The sequence below is a fragment of the Vanellus vanellus genome, assembly GCF_965231255.1.
Source record: "Vanellus vanellus genome assembly, chromosome: 23".
NCBI lineage: Eukaryota > Metazoa > Chordata > Aves > Charadriiformes > Charadriidae > Vanellus > Vanellus vanellus.
Window position 1 is genome coordinate 562437 of NC_138928.1, and position 18988 is coordinate 581424.

The 18988-nt window shown below is 50.4% G+C and overlaps 1 protein-coding gene across 1 annotated transcript in view; it reads left to right on the top strand.

Moving 5' to 3' along the window:
* The window catches only part of LGR6 (leucine rich repeat containing G protein-coupled receptor 6), a gene marked incomplete at both ends in the record, with an annotated part of 148130 nt that overhangs the window by 51233 nt on the left and 77909 nt on the right, over positions 1 to 18988 (top strand). The window contains 2 exons of the mRNA XM_082494688.1: positions 951 to 1022; positions 12460 to 12531. Coding sequence (XP_082350814.1) covers positions 951 to 1022; positions 12460 to 12531 — 144 coding nt within the window. The remainder of the gene's footprint in view (positions 1 to 950; positions 1023 to 12459; positions 12532 to 18988) is intronic.

Here is an 18988-nt window from a genome sequence, read left to right on the forward strand (position 1 = left end):
ACTTGCAGTCACCTGGACACAGCTCGCTCTAGACTTGGGTCACAAGTGCAGTTTCCTTCCTGAGGGCAGGGTTGCAGCTATCAAGTATCAGACCTTCTGGAGAGCCTTAGAGTCCAGAAGCATCCTTGTTTTTTTTCCAACTACCAGCTGGTCTAACGCACCATTTGCTGCAAACTTTGCTGCTCCTCCTGAGAGGATGACAGCTCTGCTGTGGGCAGCTCACAGTGACTCTGTAATGCGCTAAGGGCTAAAGATTCAGCAGACCCCCTGGACCCCTTGGATTGTGGCACATTCTCCCCTGTGAGGGTCTGTCAGACCCTAAGAAGATAGGAGGTGAGCCTTTAGCTGGAAATTACAAAGACCGAGACAAGCACAATCAGACAGATTCCTCTCACCCCCTAAACTCAGACTTTGTCACCCATGGAGCCAACTTCCAACCCTCATTCTTGGCATTGTTCTCTAGTTTTTCCAGTTTAGAGCAGGCTTGTCCAATAGCATGTACCACTTCTTCCATGACTTGCTCTATCCTCAAAAGCATGCACTGGAAAAGCTCCCCGTGGTGGCTGGCATGACTGGTGGTCACAGAAAGATACTTTTGGGCCCAAGGACATACTGTCCTACTGCAGCGTCACTGGGCTTCCTGTTCACTCTCCAAAAATTCTAAGACACTAATACTGCTTGTGCTGTTAGAAAATGTCATAACTTGCTCCATAACCTGGAGAAGCTCAGGCAGACCACCTCGAAGGAGCAAGTGTCCCTCTCTGGTTACTCCTCTCCATCTCTTTGCAGGCAGAGCCTGGGCTGTCACAAGATGCTCATGCTGAAATGTTTTGCAGGGGCTTCTCGTTTTCCCTCTTAGCAAAGATGGGACACAGAGCGTGGCTTTGGGGTTTATTCTGTGCAAACCACAGTGTGACTGATTGGTGGCTTCTGTCTTTCTTCCCCACTAGAGATCTGAGCATGAACAACATTAGCCGGCTGCAGCCCAGCACTCTCCGTCACCTGCGCTTCCTGGAGGAGCTGTAAGTATGGAGCGGCCGCACTGGGCAGATCATGGCCAGGGTGGTGGTGGGGACGCTGGAGAGGATGTCTGTGGCTCTGGTAACAACGCTTAGCATTGTCACTGGGGCTACAGGCTGAGATGGAAGCAGGCTGCACGCTGGGAGAGGGTTTATTTGCTGCTCTCGCTTACAGGTTTGACTGTCATTACCTTTAGGCTGAGATGGTGTATGTGCCAAAAGCCAAAACAAAAGAGGATCCATCTATTATGCAGAAATCAGCACTGCGCCCAGGACCAGAGCCAGCAAACAAGGAGCTTCCTTCACCCTTCTGCATACATGGGTCACCCTCACATGCTCCTGCAGTCCAGGGACACCTTACCTCCCAGTCACTGCAGTTCAGACAGCAATGAGCCTGGGCAATTGAAGTCCAAAAAATTTGCCCCAGAGGCTGAGGTGTCCCGTCATGCACCAGTGTGTACTGCGGTCTGAGCAGGCACACTCAGACACAGCAGCAATCGTAATCCCCAGGGATCGGCATGTGGCTGTGTGTCAGTGAAGGAGTGGCTCGACTTCTGAAAGTGTGAAAATTAACCACCAGCACTAGAAACCACTGGAATCCCTTAGGAGCCCCAAAAATGGGAGCCTGGGGGGCAGAGGATTGAGGTTGGCTATTTCTGCATGGGTAAATTGCACCTGTATTGTCTTATTCCACTTGACCATGAGAAATCCCTCCAGGTGTTATTCTCATGCTGTTGCTCCTTTCAACACAATAGCTTCTGTTGGAAAGCGCAGTTTCTTCAAAACACTATTATTACATTGCATGAAATACCAATATTAACGTCGCATTTGATGTATGTGTTGTAAACTTACTGGATATATAACACTTATTACAGCTTATTCTGTCTAAATGAAACACTTTGACTTTACTGAATCAGTTCTTGCAGCCACCACCACACACATCATCATTGAGATTTCAAAAATATTAGTTTCCAAACTGTCAGAATTTCCTACAGAAAAGGTTGTTTTCAGTGCCCTGAAAGGAGGCATTTTCATCTCCCAGATGCACTATCCCACATGTTCTGCAGTGAAGCCACCCGTAATCATCCGCATCCAGTGGTACAGTGTAATGCCAGTGATGCCCACAGGTTGTGGTGCTGATCTCCCTGACGGACAGGAGCCGCTGCACTGTGTGGCTGTGTGCAGTGCTCAGGCACCACTGTCATGAGCAGAAAGTCCTGCCTGGGCACTTAGAAAAGAGTTTGCAGAGGGGCATACGTACTTAGGTGGACACACATATGCAAAGAAAAACTTCTCTGAACGTTCAGTCTTGACTCAGCCTGGAGAAGAGAAGGCTCCGGGGAGATCTTATTGTGGTCTTCCAGTACCTAAAGGGGGCCTACAGGAGAGCTGGGGAAGGACTTTTTACTCGGGCATGTAGTGATAGGACGAGGGGGAATGACTTCAAACTGGAAGAGGGCAGGTTCAGATTGAACATTAGGAAGAAGTTTTTCACTTTGAGGGTGGTGCGGCACTGGCACAGGTTGCCCAGAGAGGTTGTTGAGGCCCCATCCCTGGAGGTGTTCAAGGCCAGGCTGGACGTGGTCTTGGGCAACCTGGTCCTAGTGGGAGGTGTCCCTGTCTATGGCAGGGGGGTTGGAACTCGATGATCTTCAAGGTCCTTTCCAACTCTAAACCGTTCTATGATTCTATGATTACTCCCACAACAGGTCAAACTGCAAAAGTATCAAATCCTACTATAGGTTTTTAACTTCAAATGGTCTTGCAACTCGCCTACATCTGTCTGTAGTTTCTATTCATTAGACCTGTAAGGTCCCTAGCTGCCCGAACTCTCCTCCCCCTTAGGCATTTACAGACTGAGCAGGAGTCATTTTTTATCCCCTTTAGCTTTGGAGCTCAAGATACCCACAGAAGGTGGGTTTTTCAAGACCTTGCATACATCTTGCAGCCTTTCTCTTTCCATTTTGTCAACATCTGTGTTGAAGTGTGGATACCCAAAGCATTCATTGGGGGTAGTACAGCTTTTCACACGCAGCCACCATACTCTGTTGTATACAATTAACAGTTGTCTTGCTGCAGGCAATTGTGTCCTGATTACATGTCATGTACAAACAGAACAGTCTCGACCAGCAATGAATAAATATTCATAGGCTCCAAAAGAGCCAGCTTCCCAGAGCCAAAAATAATTATGAATAAAGCAGATGAAGAGGAAAAATTTAAACAGGAAAATCTGAACAAATAATTGGAAGTTGTTAGAGAACATTTTACTAGAGGCTCAAAATGCCACAAGTCCTCATTCGGAAAGCAAAGGTATTGTGACTAGGAAAAAACATCACCGTTAAGAGAAGAATTGGAAACTGCAGCATTACATATCTATGCATACCCAAGCTTGTGTTTGAATTTGATAGCAATAATACAGTAGTTTTATTTATGGAAATCAAGAAATTTATATGAAATCAAGCAAAAAATAATTTGTTTATATTATCAGAAGTGATTCCTTCAACAACAGCACCCAGACAGGGACAATGTGTGCATACACATTAATGCTTGGACTTGGATGATCTTAAAGGTCTTTTCCAACATAAACTATTCACAGGGCTGCCATCGACCAGTAATACAACTTGCCGGGCACTTCTGCTGCTCTTTTCATTTATCTTTACTAAACTTTAATCCCAAAACATTACATCAGGACCATCACATTTGGGATGGGATCATCCTCTGTGCTGGGACGTGCACAAGAATCCAGCAAAAAAATCCTGCCTGTTTACACATCCTCAGTAGAAGTTTGTTTGGGTTTCACAGCTCAGATCTCTTCAGATTTCATCTACCCTGAACGTATTCCCTTAGGTCTACTGGGGTGACATGTAGCACATGAGATCAAGGTTTCTGTCTACTCTCCCCATGGAAGAACTGCCCATGCTGGGGCATGCTGAGTCAGTGAAGACTAGAAAACCCTGCTGAGCAATGAGGCACAATCCAGGTATCTCCTGGGGAGGAGGAAAACCTGCCTCCCTGCCTGCCCTCCCGGCAGAGAAGGGCTGACAAGAAAGAAGAGGGCTCTGCTGCAGCCCATCCTTGCTGCAAGTGCCTGTCTTCAGTCAGAAAACAGCCTTTCAGCAGGCTTCTCATCTCCAGTGATTTTGGCGTGACCCTACAGCCCCAACCTGCCTCATACCCAGTTATGTTCCCTGCTACATCCTTGATAAACTGGGTGAGTAACCAGCTGGAAGATGTAACTGAAGATGAAACTGGAAAAATTCAACTCAGGGTGAACCCAAACTGGTGTTCTGGGGCTTTGGTCAACCCAAAAGAGTTCCTTGACCTGAAACAAAAATTTTTGTTTCATTTTCAGGTTACTTCTTAACCTTTAGTCTTTTACTTTGGGTCAAACTTGAAAAGTAACTTTGGGTCAAACTTGAAAAGTAAACATTATTTCAAATGGTATTTGCTTTATTGTAAAGATGCCTTAAACAAGATGCTTGAACATTCTGAAAAAAAAAAAAAAATCATAGGTTCCTCAGCGAAAAATATTTGCCAAATTCAACACAGACATACAAATCTCCTTTTTGGGTCCCCTGGAAATTCTTCTATCTTAGGGACATTTTTATCTTGGTCTGATGCTCAGAAACATCCCAGAAGCTCCTGACACCCCTGGCCCTTGAACACATATGAGTATGACCTGTAACCCTCATCCTCTCTGATAGTCAGAGAAAGTCCATGTTCCTCTGCCTCCTCTGCGAACTCCTCATCGTTCCTCTCTCCTGCTCTGCCGTTGCCAATCTTCTCTCATTAGATCTAGTCGCAGTAGCCCAGGGTCACAGCGGCTCAGAAAAGCGCTGGTGTTTCACACCTTTTATGATTCCTTCTTTTTTTGTGTGCCTCTATTTTAACATCATCTCGGGTTCCTCATGAAGGTGGAGTTCCACGATGGTCAGAGATCAGCTGGGGTCAAGGCTCGTCTTGTGCATGCAGCTGAGGTTCAAACGAGGAACAGGAATAATGGCAAGGGGAAAGAAAGCTGCAAAAATGTAGATGTGTCCCCCCGTGGACACTGAGGACAAATGGGCCACGTTGCACACCCTTCAGGCTGCTGTGAAGCACTGTGAATCCAGGCGGATGGACCCACCTGAGTGTGTCAGTCCTCTGCAGGAACCCATGCCAGGTGGGGGCATGCAGGGAGCAAGTGAGAACAGGGTGGCACCTGAGTGTCTTGAGGACAGCAAAGCAATCACCCAGGCCACACCACGATGTCCAGGTGGGCTGTGTCCCACAGGGCATTTCTGCATTGGCTCAGCTCCCCTCCGAGGGCCAAACAGCCATGTTGCACAAGGGATCAGAGGCAACGCCGCCGTTAGGGCACAGATGAGGGCACCAGGACTGCTCCAGCTCGAACTGCTCACTCACTGTGTGGTCTTAGTAAAGCGATTTTCCCTGCCAGTGCCTCTATTTACCCATCCATCCAGTGACGAGAACAGGCCTCTCAGGTGTGCCGGGACCTGTTAGTCATTAGTTTTTACTGCAAGCTGCTCAGGAAGGTGTTACGGATGCAATTAGCCCTCGTGCTCAGAGGCTGCCAAAAGACCAGATTCTCCGGTCTCAGCCAGCTTTGAAGAGGCAACACCACCGAGGACTCCTCTCTGGCGGCTTTCCATCAGTCCACGCTGTCCTCTGCCACCACCAGCCTCCAGCTCCAGTGGGGAAACAGCACAGGGACAGGAGAGGCTGCACCGGGAGCAGGCACGGTCCCAGCCCAGGCACTCACCAGTCCTCCCTTCCAAAGAAAGCCTCCAGTGATAGAGGTGTTTAGATCTGGGCCTCACACAGGCAGGGAGCAGCCCAGAGTTTAGTGTGTCTCCTCTTTGTTTCTTTCCTTTTTTTTTTTTTTTTTCTTCTTTTCTTTCTTTCTCTCTTTTTGGCAGCAGGAAGATTGTTTAAAGTTGCTAATAAATTCCAGTTAATGAAGCCTGAAAAGCCAGAGCTGGGAGCCAAGAGAAACAAGAGCAATCAGTACAGAAGGAATAGAAAGAGGATCTTGAAAACCAGCCTGGGAATAATAACATGTTGAAATGTGTTCGCCGGCAAGGGCTTTGTTACCGCGCTTTGAATCCAAACACCAGCGTTTGGTGCCAAGAAGAGAAACTGCAGCCAAAGGCAGGTGTTCATTGCCATTCACCTCTTGCTTCGGGGCACAGCGGCAAGATCAGACCCCTTCCCAGCCACTGGCTCTTTCACCTGCCTCTTCTCGGGCCCCAAGGGCAGAGGGACTCACCATCACGGGGAGCGCCGTGCCTCTGCAGCGATGCAGGCACAGCAGGCTCAGGACCCACGCCATGGCCTCCCCTTGCAGGCTGTCCCCTTTCCCAGGCAGCTCTTGCAACTCAAGGGACTGGAGGCCAAGGAACGTCATAAAAGCAAACTAACATAAAACACAACGCTGGGAATGTGAGCACAGCAGCCCTCTCCTTCTCCTCTGTATCAGGGAAGAAACCCCCTTCCCACTCCTCTTCCCATGGGGGTGAAAGACCAGAGGAGCCATCGTGGGTTATGGAGCACCAGAACTTCTGCAGTGTCCCCCTGCCTGCTCTTGGAGCACCCACCACCACCCACATCAGCTCCCAGACATCTGAAACATCCATCTTTGTGGGTATTGTCCAGCAAAGGGTCTCATTAAAAGGCAACCTCATTCTTGTAAGAGGCAGCACTGAAGTAATGCTGGCTTTGGGGCATGACTCCTGGAGTGACAGCTCTGCTGTGTAAAGGCGTGCAGACATTTCTGGGCAACGTACAAGTGTGCTGGCACCATGGTGAAAAGCATTTCCTGGAGCAGTGCAGTAACATGTCTGGAGTAGGGTACTCCTAGGAGAGCAGTTTTGGTGGGTTTCCATGACAAAGCAGGCTGGAGAGGTCTCTGGCAGAGAGACAAATGCTAATAGGGCCATGTTCTTGCTTTGCCATGTTGAGATTTGGAGGCAGCATTGCTGCTCCCTTGATAGCCACCTTGCCTGACACTGGTTTCCTTTTCCAGATGGCTGTAGGTGAGGAGCTGCAGCTCCTCTGTATGCACGGGTACTGTGGTTCCCCCAGGATGCTGCCCAGCTCCTGTGTCTGAGAAGGTAACAGGAGGCTGCAATGGAGCACACCACTGTGGCTCTTCTGCAACATGTTGGCAACAAGAGGGCTAGCCCTTGTTCAACCAGGACTTTCTGTCCTCCTGGTTGACATTGTTCCTTGGCAGAGGACAACACTAGTTATTGATGCAGTGGGTTGGCAACAGTAGAGAGAGAGGGTTAAAGGATAATTCTTCTTATGAAGGCTTCCAAAGGTCACCCCTGTGCAATCTAGCATGGTGCAAAGACAAATGCTGGCCAAGGTACAGGTGGGGACAGGGAAGGAGGGCTTCTGAGGGGTTCTCCGTCTTATGCATTGAAAAATTAACCCAAGGTATTGAAGGATCCCAAGTGACATTCAAAATGTTGTGAAAAATTAGAGATTTCAATTATTTTTCTATTCTGGTTAGGCTGGGGATAGTGTTCAGCATTTGAAAAATCCTTGCAAGCACGGATAGCTGGCCCCAATTTTCCTGAAAACTGCCTTCCAAATGACTAACTCCATTCTGGGGTACCCCAAGTGGGGCACCCAGAGTAGAGTCAAAAGTCAAAACTGAGCTGAAAGCTTGGAGAGAGCAAATCTCCCCTGAAAACCTTGACAGTTTACAACATAAGGGGATGGAGTGAAGGCATTCAGTGTCCTGTATTGGGTTGTTCATTAAGGAGTTGTGTCTTATTAAATCTTACTTGGCAAATTAATCCAAACTAGCTTGCATATGAACATTCGTGTGGGTTGAAAACTGGCTTGAGGACCATAAACAAAAGAAACAAATGCCATCAATCTATCGAGTTGGAACAGGCATTTGGTGGGGGCATGGAGAGCAAAGTTAGAAACAGGCCTGTATAGTCTCCTCCTCAGGGATGGAACAAGGCAGTAAAGACCACGTTAGAGACACCTCCACGTGATACGAGACTAGGACCAGCTGCGGATTCCTGTGTGGAAAGGGAGAGTCCAAGCCTGGCTTTTTTCTCAAATGTACCATGTTTTCACTTGCATGACTTAATTGGCTTCATTCTTGCTTTGCACCAGCATGAGAACAAACTCGAACATAACACAGAGCCCTTGGTCCCCTGTGTGCCCAGGGGATGGCACAGTCTTGGTGTGATGACATTGTTTAGACAGGAGCGCAGAGAATTTATCTGGGCACAGATTCCGCATTGACAGTATTAGTGTTTGAGAAATGAACCAGAGCAGGAGATCAAAGGGGGAGGCTGACATGCTCGATGAAGATCTCGCAAGGGGAAAATTCCACTGGGATATGGACACACATGTTTGTCCTGTCCTGCCAATGGGCAATGTTCCTGCCTCCTAATGTGAACGATAAGGGCATCATCATGTTGCCTGAGCATATGACATGAGCGATCATGCCCAACAAACAGCCTTTGGGCGTGCCATGGAAGTTGTAGCATGACCAAGAAGCCCAAGATACAGGAGGGGGTGGGAGCCTGTGGTAATTGAACTGCAGCAACCATGAGGTGGTAAACCATGAGTTTGTTCCAACTTGGAGTGTATTGGGAATGCAGATCAAAGCCTGGAGGAATGTTCCCAGAAATCACGGGAGTAGGGAAGGCCGGGGGGCGTGCAGAATCTAAAATCCACCTAACACATGAGCTTTCCAAAGCAAGCGAGCCAACTGTGGGTCCCACCCTCCCCTTCCACCTGCCCCTTCTCTCCCTCTTCCATCGGTCACTTTAAATCCAGAGCTTTCCCTTTTTCCCAACCCTATCTCACGGTGTAAGCTCTGGGATGGCAGGACATACAGCTGAATCAGGTCTGCCTATCCTAAAAATTGACCTGAGCAGGCCTGGAGCAGAACCCGTGTGCTGTGGACCAGCTGCAAAAGCAGCTCCTCTTCCCTCTGTGTGCTTAGGGCACAAGGGAATTCCACCTCTCAGTCCTGCTTGGTGGGGTTATTTGCTTCAGTCTTCTCCACAGAAGGAGAAAATGAAGAGCTGTCTCAGGGGAAGTCACACCGGCAGCATCGCTTCAAATGTTATTATTCACTATTAAATAGAAAGGAAGGGACCATTTCAGTGAATTTCCGATGGGATCTGGCTTCTGGAGATGTGTTCAGCGGGTGCCTCTCTGCCAGGCCAGGAGACTTCTGGAGAGTTTGAATGAGAGGGTCAGAGGGAACCAAGCACTGGGGAGATTGCCAACTGACCATGGACAGAGGAAGGGTCAGTACACAGGGAGTCTTTTGTGTCTCGGGTCTCTTACACAAACTGGCACAGGAGCTATTGACACAGAAGCAGGCATCTCTTCCCAGTGGCCTCTCCTCCTGCTGAACAGGACACCCCAAAAGACCTACCCATTCCTGGCCTACTCTCAGAGAGATGGGACAGCCATGTCCCCTTGCCTGGGACACCTGTCTACCATTCTCTACTACTGCCATCATGCAGCTCCTGTCCTGGGAGGTACAGCAAACCCCAAAGCCCACGCCTCCAGACCCCACGTGCACATCTGGGCCATGTACCCCTCTAGGAAAGTGAAACCTCAGCCTGTGTGCACGAACAAAGATATCTCCCACCTCCAGTCTCTGCATGCATACAAGTAAGCAGAGCACTTCTTGAACCCCAGTGGCACTGGCAATTGCCTTGGCAGGTGGATTGAGTAAATTGGTTGCGGCTGGTGGCTCCCTTTGTGTCTGCTCCTTGGCTCGGCAATTGCACCTCGGGGAGAGGAGCTAGGCTGCCCTGGCAGTGGGGAAGAGGTAAAGCTAGAGAGAGAGGAGCCAGACACCAGAGGCCAGCCATGAACGTGGCATAGTCTTAGTACGGCAGGGCCAAGGACAGAAGCAGCAGCAACAGAGGGATATGGCTGCCTTTCCTGAGGCTGGGGGATGCTTTGTGCCACTAGATACATGCTGAAATGGTGCCCAGTGAAACCGGGGCATCTCCCACAAAGTTGTTTTTCCCCTCATGTTCTGTTTTGCCCTTGGTGCTGAGATGCCACAAGCTGGCCCAGCACATGTCCCACCAGCAAGCGGGGCTCCCTACCACGCTGTTCTGTGGCCAGGAGCCCCAGCCAGGGTTCCATTCAAGCTCCACACTCCTCTCCTGCTAATCCTGGAGGTCTCAGATCCATTTAGGGACCTGGCAAACACTCAAACACACCCAGGAAGGTGAACATAGAGGTGCAGAGCTGCCAGGAAACAAGTCGAGAGGCACATTTAACCGTGAACACATGTAGACTGCTACCCGTGAAGGCATGGGGCAGACAGGAGCTCCGGGGAGGTGAGGACAGACAGCCCCCCGCAGAGCAAGCACAGCCTGGTAGGACGGATGCTGGGAGCAGGCTGAGGATGCTGTGCAGGAACACCTCCCCTCCAGGTGAGCACTCCAGTCTCCTGGACAACATTCCCTCCCATGTGGAAATCAGCAATCAAAAGGAGCAATTACCCCAAATCGAAGCCCCCAAGTGACAAATAGCCCAGCCTGCCAGGCGGCTTGCATACTGCAGAAAGGCAGGTTACAACCTGCTCACACACATTAAAGAGACGACCCTGTGCTGTTTATGCTGTCGGAGGCCTAATTACCGGAGCAATTTTCTCTAGATTCCCGAGGGGAGAGACAGGGAGGGAGAGAGCTCAGGCACCCACACTTGCCCACTCCACCACTGGTGAGTGTGGCTCCCCAAAACAGCTCAGATCCTCTCCATGACCTTTGCAGAGTCCTCACTGCAATGCACTCTGCTTCCAGCCTGGATTACACTGTTCATCCTTGACACCTGCCTCCTACGCAGCCAAGAAGTCTACAAAGAAACAGCTTTGTGAATGCTAAATGAATACAACAAGCTTGCCAACATCTTTGCCTGACCTCTTGGGCCTGGCTTAGAGTTTCTGAGAGTGAAGATGAGCCTGGTCGCAAGTAATGTTCACTGGCTCCTTTTGGGAGATACAATATTCCACTCCAAGTCAAGCGGACAAGTTTCTTATACTGTGACTATGGAGAAGTCCAACCTTGACCTCTGTTTAACCACTTGGGGATCAGAAAGTAAAGCACAAATGCAGTAGTGATTTGGACTTTTAATCAGGTTGTTGAACCTGTCTTCATGATTTCTGGCTGATGGGCACTGGGATTTAGTCCACATTTGTCTTCATTGGAGAAACAGGAGAAAGAGAAGATTCTCCTTAGGTCAAGCCTAGGCTGAAAAGTCCTGGACTCCTGGATACACCACAGGCTCTCACCATGGTCTCTCAGGACCACTGTCTTCGTCAGTGAAAGTGATGGTAACAGTGATGCATTTTCCAATGTCAGTGAAAAATCTAAACACCTGGTAATGCCCTAGCCTGCCCCGGGCCTTGATAAAATTTGAGCGCTCTGATCAGATGATGATGTACAATGGTGAATCCTACAGGTTTCCTTGAGTAAATTCTTTCAGCCATTTGTGAATGTTGTCCCCTGCTCTAGGCCCCCAATCGTCCCACTTTCCTTTGTGATGCTGCTCTTCTCTTTGTCTTCCTGTCCCATCCCTTCACATTCATCTTCATTCATCAGCCTTCCCAGGCTGCTTGGTCCCTATCCTCAACTCCTCTCCCATTATTTTCTCCAGCCATAGATCATCCAAGAACCACTTTTGACTCTTCTGTCCTGGTTTTGGAAACTGTACTGATATGAGCTGGCTCTATAGTGGCACGGTACCCCCCATCTCCAGCCCCTTCCTGTCTCCCCTCACAGTGTGATACCAAACTCAGTGTTGAAGGAGCCCTGCCTTAGCTGTGATCATGCATGAAAAGCAGGGCTGGAAATAAGGGAATGGAAGTAAATCAGATGTTATCGAGCTTTGATGGCCAGGACAAAGGAGAACCTGCAGGATGGAGGAACAGGCCACATGCAGACAAAAGGGACAGATAAGGGTCCATGATTTAGGGATAGTCCTCCCAAGACCCATGCATGAGCAGAAAATAGCTCTCCCCCTGCTCCACCCTCACGGCCAGGCATCTGGTGTAGAGCAGGGTCTGTAGGTTGGTCAGTGCCCTCGAGCAAAGGTCCCTCTCCCAGGCTGTCTGTGCTGTAATTCCTATGGAGTGGGGTCCCTTGCGGGTATCCAGGGAATGACTTCAGCCACAAGCTGTCACTGGATGCTAAAAACACTGGATTCAGGTCTGGCAGGAGTAACAACCTATTATTATCTTAGCCTGTTCCTCGAGCTGTAAGAGGGGATCATACGCAAAGGTTGCCCAAGCGCATGACCACAGCTCAGCTTGCAGGTGTCGTAGCCTCCTCCCCAGGGGGGCTGTGGCAAAATGCATGAATTGTTAAGCCTCTGCAGACAAGGGACTGTCATTACAAGAATGCTGACACATTACTGTCTCTTCTTTTCGCTGCAGACGCCTCTCTGGAAACCAGATCTCCAGGATCCCAGAAGAAGCTTTCTCTGGCCTCTACAGTCTGAAGATTCTGTAAGTAACTCACTCCCCTCTGCAGAGCCACCACCACCCCCGCTTCCCCCAGCCCCTCGGCACTGGCCATGCATGGGGACTTGCAGCCACCCAGAGGGGGATGCAAAGTTACAAGGCGGTGTGGTGTCAGTTGTTAAACCCACACTGGCTAATGTGCCCCTTGGTGAGTGGGGAGCTGTGTCCCACCTCAAGGACCACCCGCCCCCCTGCATTGCTTCCTCACTTCTGCTACAGCAAACCATGAGCAGTTCACCTCCAAGGCACAGCCCTCCATGCTATGTGAAAACACACCACAGGAGAATCTGCAGAGGTTCACATTTTGCATAAAACTCACCAAACGCCCTGACGTGGTGTCCCCCAGATGTGATGTCCCACAGACCCCAAACTGGCCCCCATCTGCTCTGCTGCAGCTTCTTGGGGCTGGGTTGGAGCAACCCGAAAGTCCAGATATCTGCACTCTGGCAAGGGCTGCGGAAAGCTCCTGTGCTCTGCCCAGCTCAACTGCCTCTTCTCAGTCATCCAGCCCTTGCTGCAAACTTCTGCATGGCCCAGGAGGCTTCTGCAAGACTCTGGAGTGACCCGTCCCTGGGAAGGGTGGGATCCTTGGACAGTCTGTCTTCAGCCTGAGCCCATCGCAGGGGCGATGGGGACATGCGCAGCTGGGTCCAGGAGCACTGCAGTCATCAGGCCATGCCTGGGAATCACCAGCCCTGGTAAACAGAGGCTTCCTTGTCACGGTGGACAGGCCACCCACCTCTGCCTGTCCAGTGGGGAAGGTCTGAGTGACAAAGGGTTACCAGCAAGTTCCTCCCCAGGGTATTTTCCTATGGGTGAGGGTGTGCAGTCATACCACCTTTTGCATCTGTGTGACAGTCCAGCAGGGTCTGTGAAGGGTATTGAGGTGGGAGTCCCTTTCTCCCTTTCAGAACCATCTTAAAAATCTCTTGCAATAAACATTTCATCCCCAAGGGGATGTTTTGAACTCAGCCGCAATGTGAAATTGTTGTAGCCGGTCCAGTTTATACAGAGTGAGCAGGTACAAACCTGCTCCCAGGATTAGAGTATAGGGCTGTTTACTACGTCTTCTGAAGATGTAAAGTATGAATCCTGCCCTAAATCTCAGGGCTTAGCGATTTATCCATCCCCTGCATTAGGCAACAAATCAAAGGAACTGAGGAAAAACCGCAGCTCTCCCACCCAATTTCAACAAGAGGAACTTTCTACCCCAGGAACGCGGGAGCTTTTAAAGCCGCTTTTGATCAATTTCTATTTGTGTCAGGCCCAGGTAACTACTGATGCAGAGTATAAGAGCGATGCCTCCCTTCCGGAGCCAGCACTGCTCCCTGCGGGTGGCAGTCAGGAGAAGAGTCTGCTCTCTCTGCCCCGCTGCCCCACGGACACCTGGCGTGCTCCACCACAGGGCAGCACTAGGTGGGACACGGTCATGAGTGACCCCATTGTAAGGAGAGGCTTGAAGGATGAGAGCATTTTCAACTAGGAAATGGTTGCATGGAGAAGCTTGCTCCAGGATGTCCTGTGAGAGCTGGTGTTGGTGTCCTCATTCTTCAGGACAACCTGCCTTGCTCTCAGCCAGGCTGTGCCCAGTGACACAGGGTGGCACTTGGGCTGTCATATCAACCCCTCTGGCTGCAGGGCTGTCTTAAATTTGCTCTAACCCCCAACCTTTCCCATGGAGGTATGCAGAGCACTAGTCCCACTGCAAGGGCAGGGAAAGAAGGGTTGATGCACACAGCGGCGGGCCCATGCACACCCTGCCAGGGGCCTCTTGTTTAAAGAAGTCCCTGTTTCCTAAAAGCAGGGGCACTGCCAGCCCTCATCACTGGGAGCATTTCACCAGGAGCATTTCACTTCCCAAACACTCTGATGCTTTCCTGGCCAGGTTTACAGGGTATGTTGGGCTGCCACATGCTCTTGCTATGGGAGGTGCTCTGATTGCTTTCTGTAACAATACTGTGGGCTTGACAGGACTGAGGTCATTGGCGGATGCAGTTGTGAGTCCCTGTACCCTCCAGCAGCAGCAATCATTCACTCTCATCTATTTCTCTGTCACGATGAGAATGAGGCCATCAGTGAGGGACGTGGAAAGGATAGGCTGGTCCCTGTGAATTTGCTGGAAGAGAACTAGAAATTTTGCCAGAAAAAGCCTTGGGAGCATCAAGCTTAATCACAATTGGAAGGGTTCTTGGCAAGGACGGGGGGGTCTCACTGATTTTCTCTACTGAGAAAAGACTAAGGAAAAGCACAAGGTGCTGAAGAAGGCAGGTGAAGGCCACCATGTGTTTCCTTCAGGTTGTGATTCGGGTCTTTCAGGTCACTGCAGCAGTGACGTGGTTGGGGATAGTGATTCCACAGCATCTCAGCAGGATCTGCTCCATCTCCTCAGGGACCAGGGGGAACAAGTGTCCTTCCTGGCACTGGCTTGCTGGAGAGTCATGGGCCACTCTGCCTTCCCTCTGACCTCCTCAGGACAGGAGTATGAGTGCAGGGTGCCTTCCACAGCAGCACCACAACCTTATTGACAGCACAATAAAATCACCAAAACCTCCTGTAGGTAAAGGTGAAATTATTGCCATTTTACTGTCTGGATAAAACAAGGCAGGAACCAAGCTTGGAAGCAGGGTGTCCCTTCCCAGCCCATTGCAGAGCAGCTTGCACCTTCCTTCAGGGTCTGCTTGTGGTCAGGGGTGGACAGCAGAGCCTGGAGAGAGACCTCAGGGCTGTCTCACCTCGCTCCTTGTGCCCTGGAAGTTACCAAAAATTCTCATCCTCTTCTCAAGCCGTGTCACAGTTCCCTCTTCCCTTGCTCTGCTTCTCCACTCCCATCCAAGCCTGCTGAGAGCAAGACTCCCCTGGTAAGACAGCTGCTCCGAGATCTTCACACAGCCTGAAAGCTTGAAACTGAGAAGAGCAGCTTCAACCCAGAAGACTGTAGGAGGCATTTGGGGCTAACGGGGAACTGCAGTGATTTGTAGGGTACTGTCATTATGGATACTCTGGGCAGTACACAAATATGGGGGAGTGTAACCAGCTGTAAAGAGGGGTAAACTGGTGTGCCTCGTGCAGCATACAGAAGTGTGTCAGGTAACTGGGGAGCATCAGTTTTACCACAGTTACGTCCATGTCATATGGGGTTGCCATGAAGCTACACTGTGCAGAGCACTGCATTTCGTGGTGACATGAGCTGCTCACCACACTGCTCCCTGCCCAGATCAGATCCTTGCTCCCTTAGGACCAGTATAACCACTCCCACATTCATGCTTTCTGTGCACTTTAGTCTCCACCAAAAACCCACGGATCTTGAATGAGGTATCTGGAGAGGGAATTTGAAGAGCCCGTGAGGCAGGAAAGATCAGAGAAATGCTAGGATGTCAGGTAATAAATGACAGGAACAGGGAGGAAAGTCCTGTCTCCTCGCTTTAGATAGAGCCAAAGCATCGAGTTTGTACTTAACCATTCTGGCTCTGTTGAAAATCAAGAGAGAAGACTCGGGGTGGGGCAAGTCACCCTTCAGGCTATACAATGAGCTTCCCTGGGGGTGCTGGGCTCTGACAGCCAGCAAAGCATCAGAGACAAGCTGCTGGGCTGGATACCAACCTGCACCCAGATCCCAGCTGTGATGCTTCTGCAGGTCTTGATGCTGGGCAGGTTTTGGCCAGGCCACACTGTCTCATCTGCAGGACATGGGGCAGCAGGAGAGAAGCCAGAGGACAAGAAGGGTGAGGAAATGCCAGATTCTCACCTGTGGGAAAACTAGAATAGAAATTAGAGAGGTGGTAGAAGAGCATAAACGGGATAATTTGGTCTAGAAGAAAAAAGGCTCAGGAGGCAGGGTGGGAATGTGAGGCACAGCGATGTGCAGGGTGCTCACACACCACCCCTCGCTGGTGGGCAGGGCAGGGCTGGCTGTGTTTGAAGTGGCTCCCTGTGGCCATGCCCTCCTCCTGCATCTCCTGTGTAAAGCTGGTCCATGGGCAGCATCAGTGGCCCAAGTTTCAGCCTGGAGAAGAAAAGGCTCCGGAGAGACCTTATAGCAGCCTTCCAGTACCTAAAGTGGACATACAGGAAAGCTGTGGAGGGATTTTTTCCAAGGGCACGTAGTGATAGGATGAGGGGGAATGGCTTCAAACTGGAAGAGGGGAGATTTAAATTAGATATCAGGTAGAAATATTTCACTCAGAAGGTGGTGAGGCACTGGAACAAATTGTCCCAAGAAGCTGTGGCTGCCTCATCCCTGGAGGTGTTCAAGGCCAGGTTGGACAGCGCTTGGAGCAACCTGGTCTAATGGAAGGTGTCCCTGCCTACGACAGGGGGATTGGAACTAGGTGATCTTTAAGGTCCCTTCCAACCTAAACCATTCTATGATTCTAAGTGTCCTGTTGCATGCAAGGGACTGTTCAAGCCTTAGACACTGGCAGTCTCACATCCCTGCTCCATCAACTCCTAATTTTCCTCTAATCGCCCTGTTGTACCTGACTCCCACCATCCTGCCACTCTCAAGAAACTTCCCCTGTTCACTTTCCTGGGTGATCTTCTCACCACCTGCTCTGCACGGACATGGGCCAAGTGCAGGGACCACAGAGTACCATGAGCTTCCTCACTGTTGCACCGAGCCAGTTCCCTCAGGGTGCATGCCACAAGGCTGGTGGGACCTCTCTGAGATGAGTGTTACCCATGGAGGGCATGGGGCTGGTCGCTGCTGGGAGAGGTGTGAACTGTGTCCCAGCAAGTCCGTCATTGTTGGCCCTGGTTCTCCTTCCAGGCTTGTGAAAGGGGAATATAAACTCCAGTGACCGATCCCATGGGTTCTCTCTGCAGCCCACTGGGATGGAGAACCTCATCCAGGCAGACAGCTGTCATGCAAGGACCGACACAACTTCTGGGGCTCCTGGTCCTGCATACAGCTTTGTTTCTGCAGCCAAGGTGTTCTGGAGGGATAAAACACTGGGTCCTGCAGCCCAGTGAAGTAGAAAGACAAATCATTTTATTTAAAAACAGTGAGAAGGATCAGGGGTCTAGTGATGAACTAAAGGAACAATGAGTCAATTGAGGTTACGTAACCCGAAGAAGAGGGGAATGAGTATGGACATAAACCCTTAAGGACAAGCGGCTGCTGCAATAAGGAAGGAAATAAGTATTCTCCATATCTGAAGACAGGACTAATAGGTTTTGGAGCAGTTGGCACCAGGGATATTCAGGACAGATTGCATCTACAGATGTGGATGCTCTCTCACAGGATGGGTGAGGTTTCACTGGTGACAGGCATGGCTGGAGTTGGGAATGGCTGACCCAAACATGACAAACTGAAGCCTGTAGGTATTCGGGAGCTGACTCACAGCAGGATCAGACATCTTACCTCTGATGACAGGGGTGTCCCCTGAGGAGACAGGCTGGTAGCTGGGAATGGTAACAATTTTCATAATTTAATTTTAATGTGCTAGGGCCTCGGAGATAATTGCGGTCATGTGCATGTCCACATGTAAACTCTTGCATACATCTTGGGCTGTCAAGGGGCCTGGTGCTTTCCCAGTCTTTCCAGAGAATTAGTTTATGTTTAAAAAAGGATGGGAAACACCCTGGGAATTCCTCCATAAACCTGCCTGTGCAGATGGTCCTCTCCCTGCCCTCGGAGTGAATCCCAGAGCTACTGGAAGCAGGACCAGATTCTTGGCTCTGCCTCCTCCGGCTGCTACACTGCACAAAAAACCACCTGGAAAGTGGCCACGGAGATAGGCCTGTGCAGAAACCATGCAGGGGTAGACCCAGGGAAGCAGGTGTGTGGAGACTTGGAAGAGAGCAAGTGAAGACCCAGGCTGACCCACTACCAACAAAACATTGTGGCACAGGGGAACGTGCTGAGATCTTCATGTACCAAGCCTTGAGCCAGCCCCAACCAGAGGCAAGGAGAGATGTGGCCTCCTCGACGCCCCTCGGATGAGTGCAGACTGACAGTAATGGATGCTCAGCACTGGTAGCTGGTTCTCTGAGGTCTTCTCAACCGATGGGTACATGTCTTTGCAAAAAGACTTTGCAAGTGCACCTCTCTCAGGGTCTCTGCTCTGCAAGCATGGCCAACCCATACCCTCCCCATGGAGGCTGATGCTCCTGGGTCTGTGCTTCAGTGCTCGGATCATAAGAAACCAGCTCCATGGGCTGTTTTGTCTCCTCTGCCAAGGCCCTTCCCTTGCAAGATTAATTCCATAGTCCATGATCTCCCGGTGTTGGAGCTTTCCAGGGTGGCAGAATGTGCTGCTTAATCAGAGTTTCTGGAAAACTGGAAATTTCCCCGTCCTTCCAGACCTCCTCATGAGCTGCCTGGATGCCACTCACCTCCGAGTGCCCTAGCTGGAGCTCCATCGGCCAGGAAGCATCCATCCCAGCTGGCCATGCGGCTGAGCTTGTGCTGCACAGCTTCACACTACATCCCACCCTGGCACAT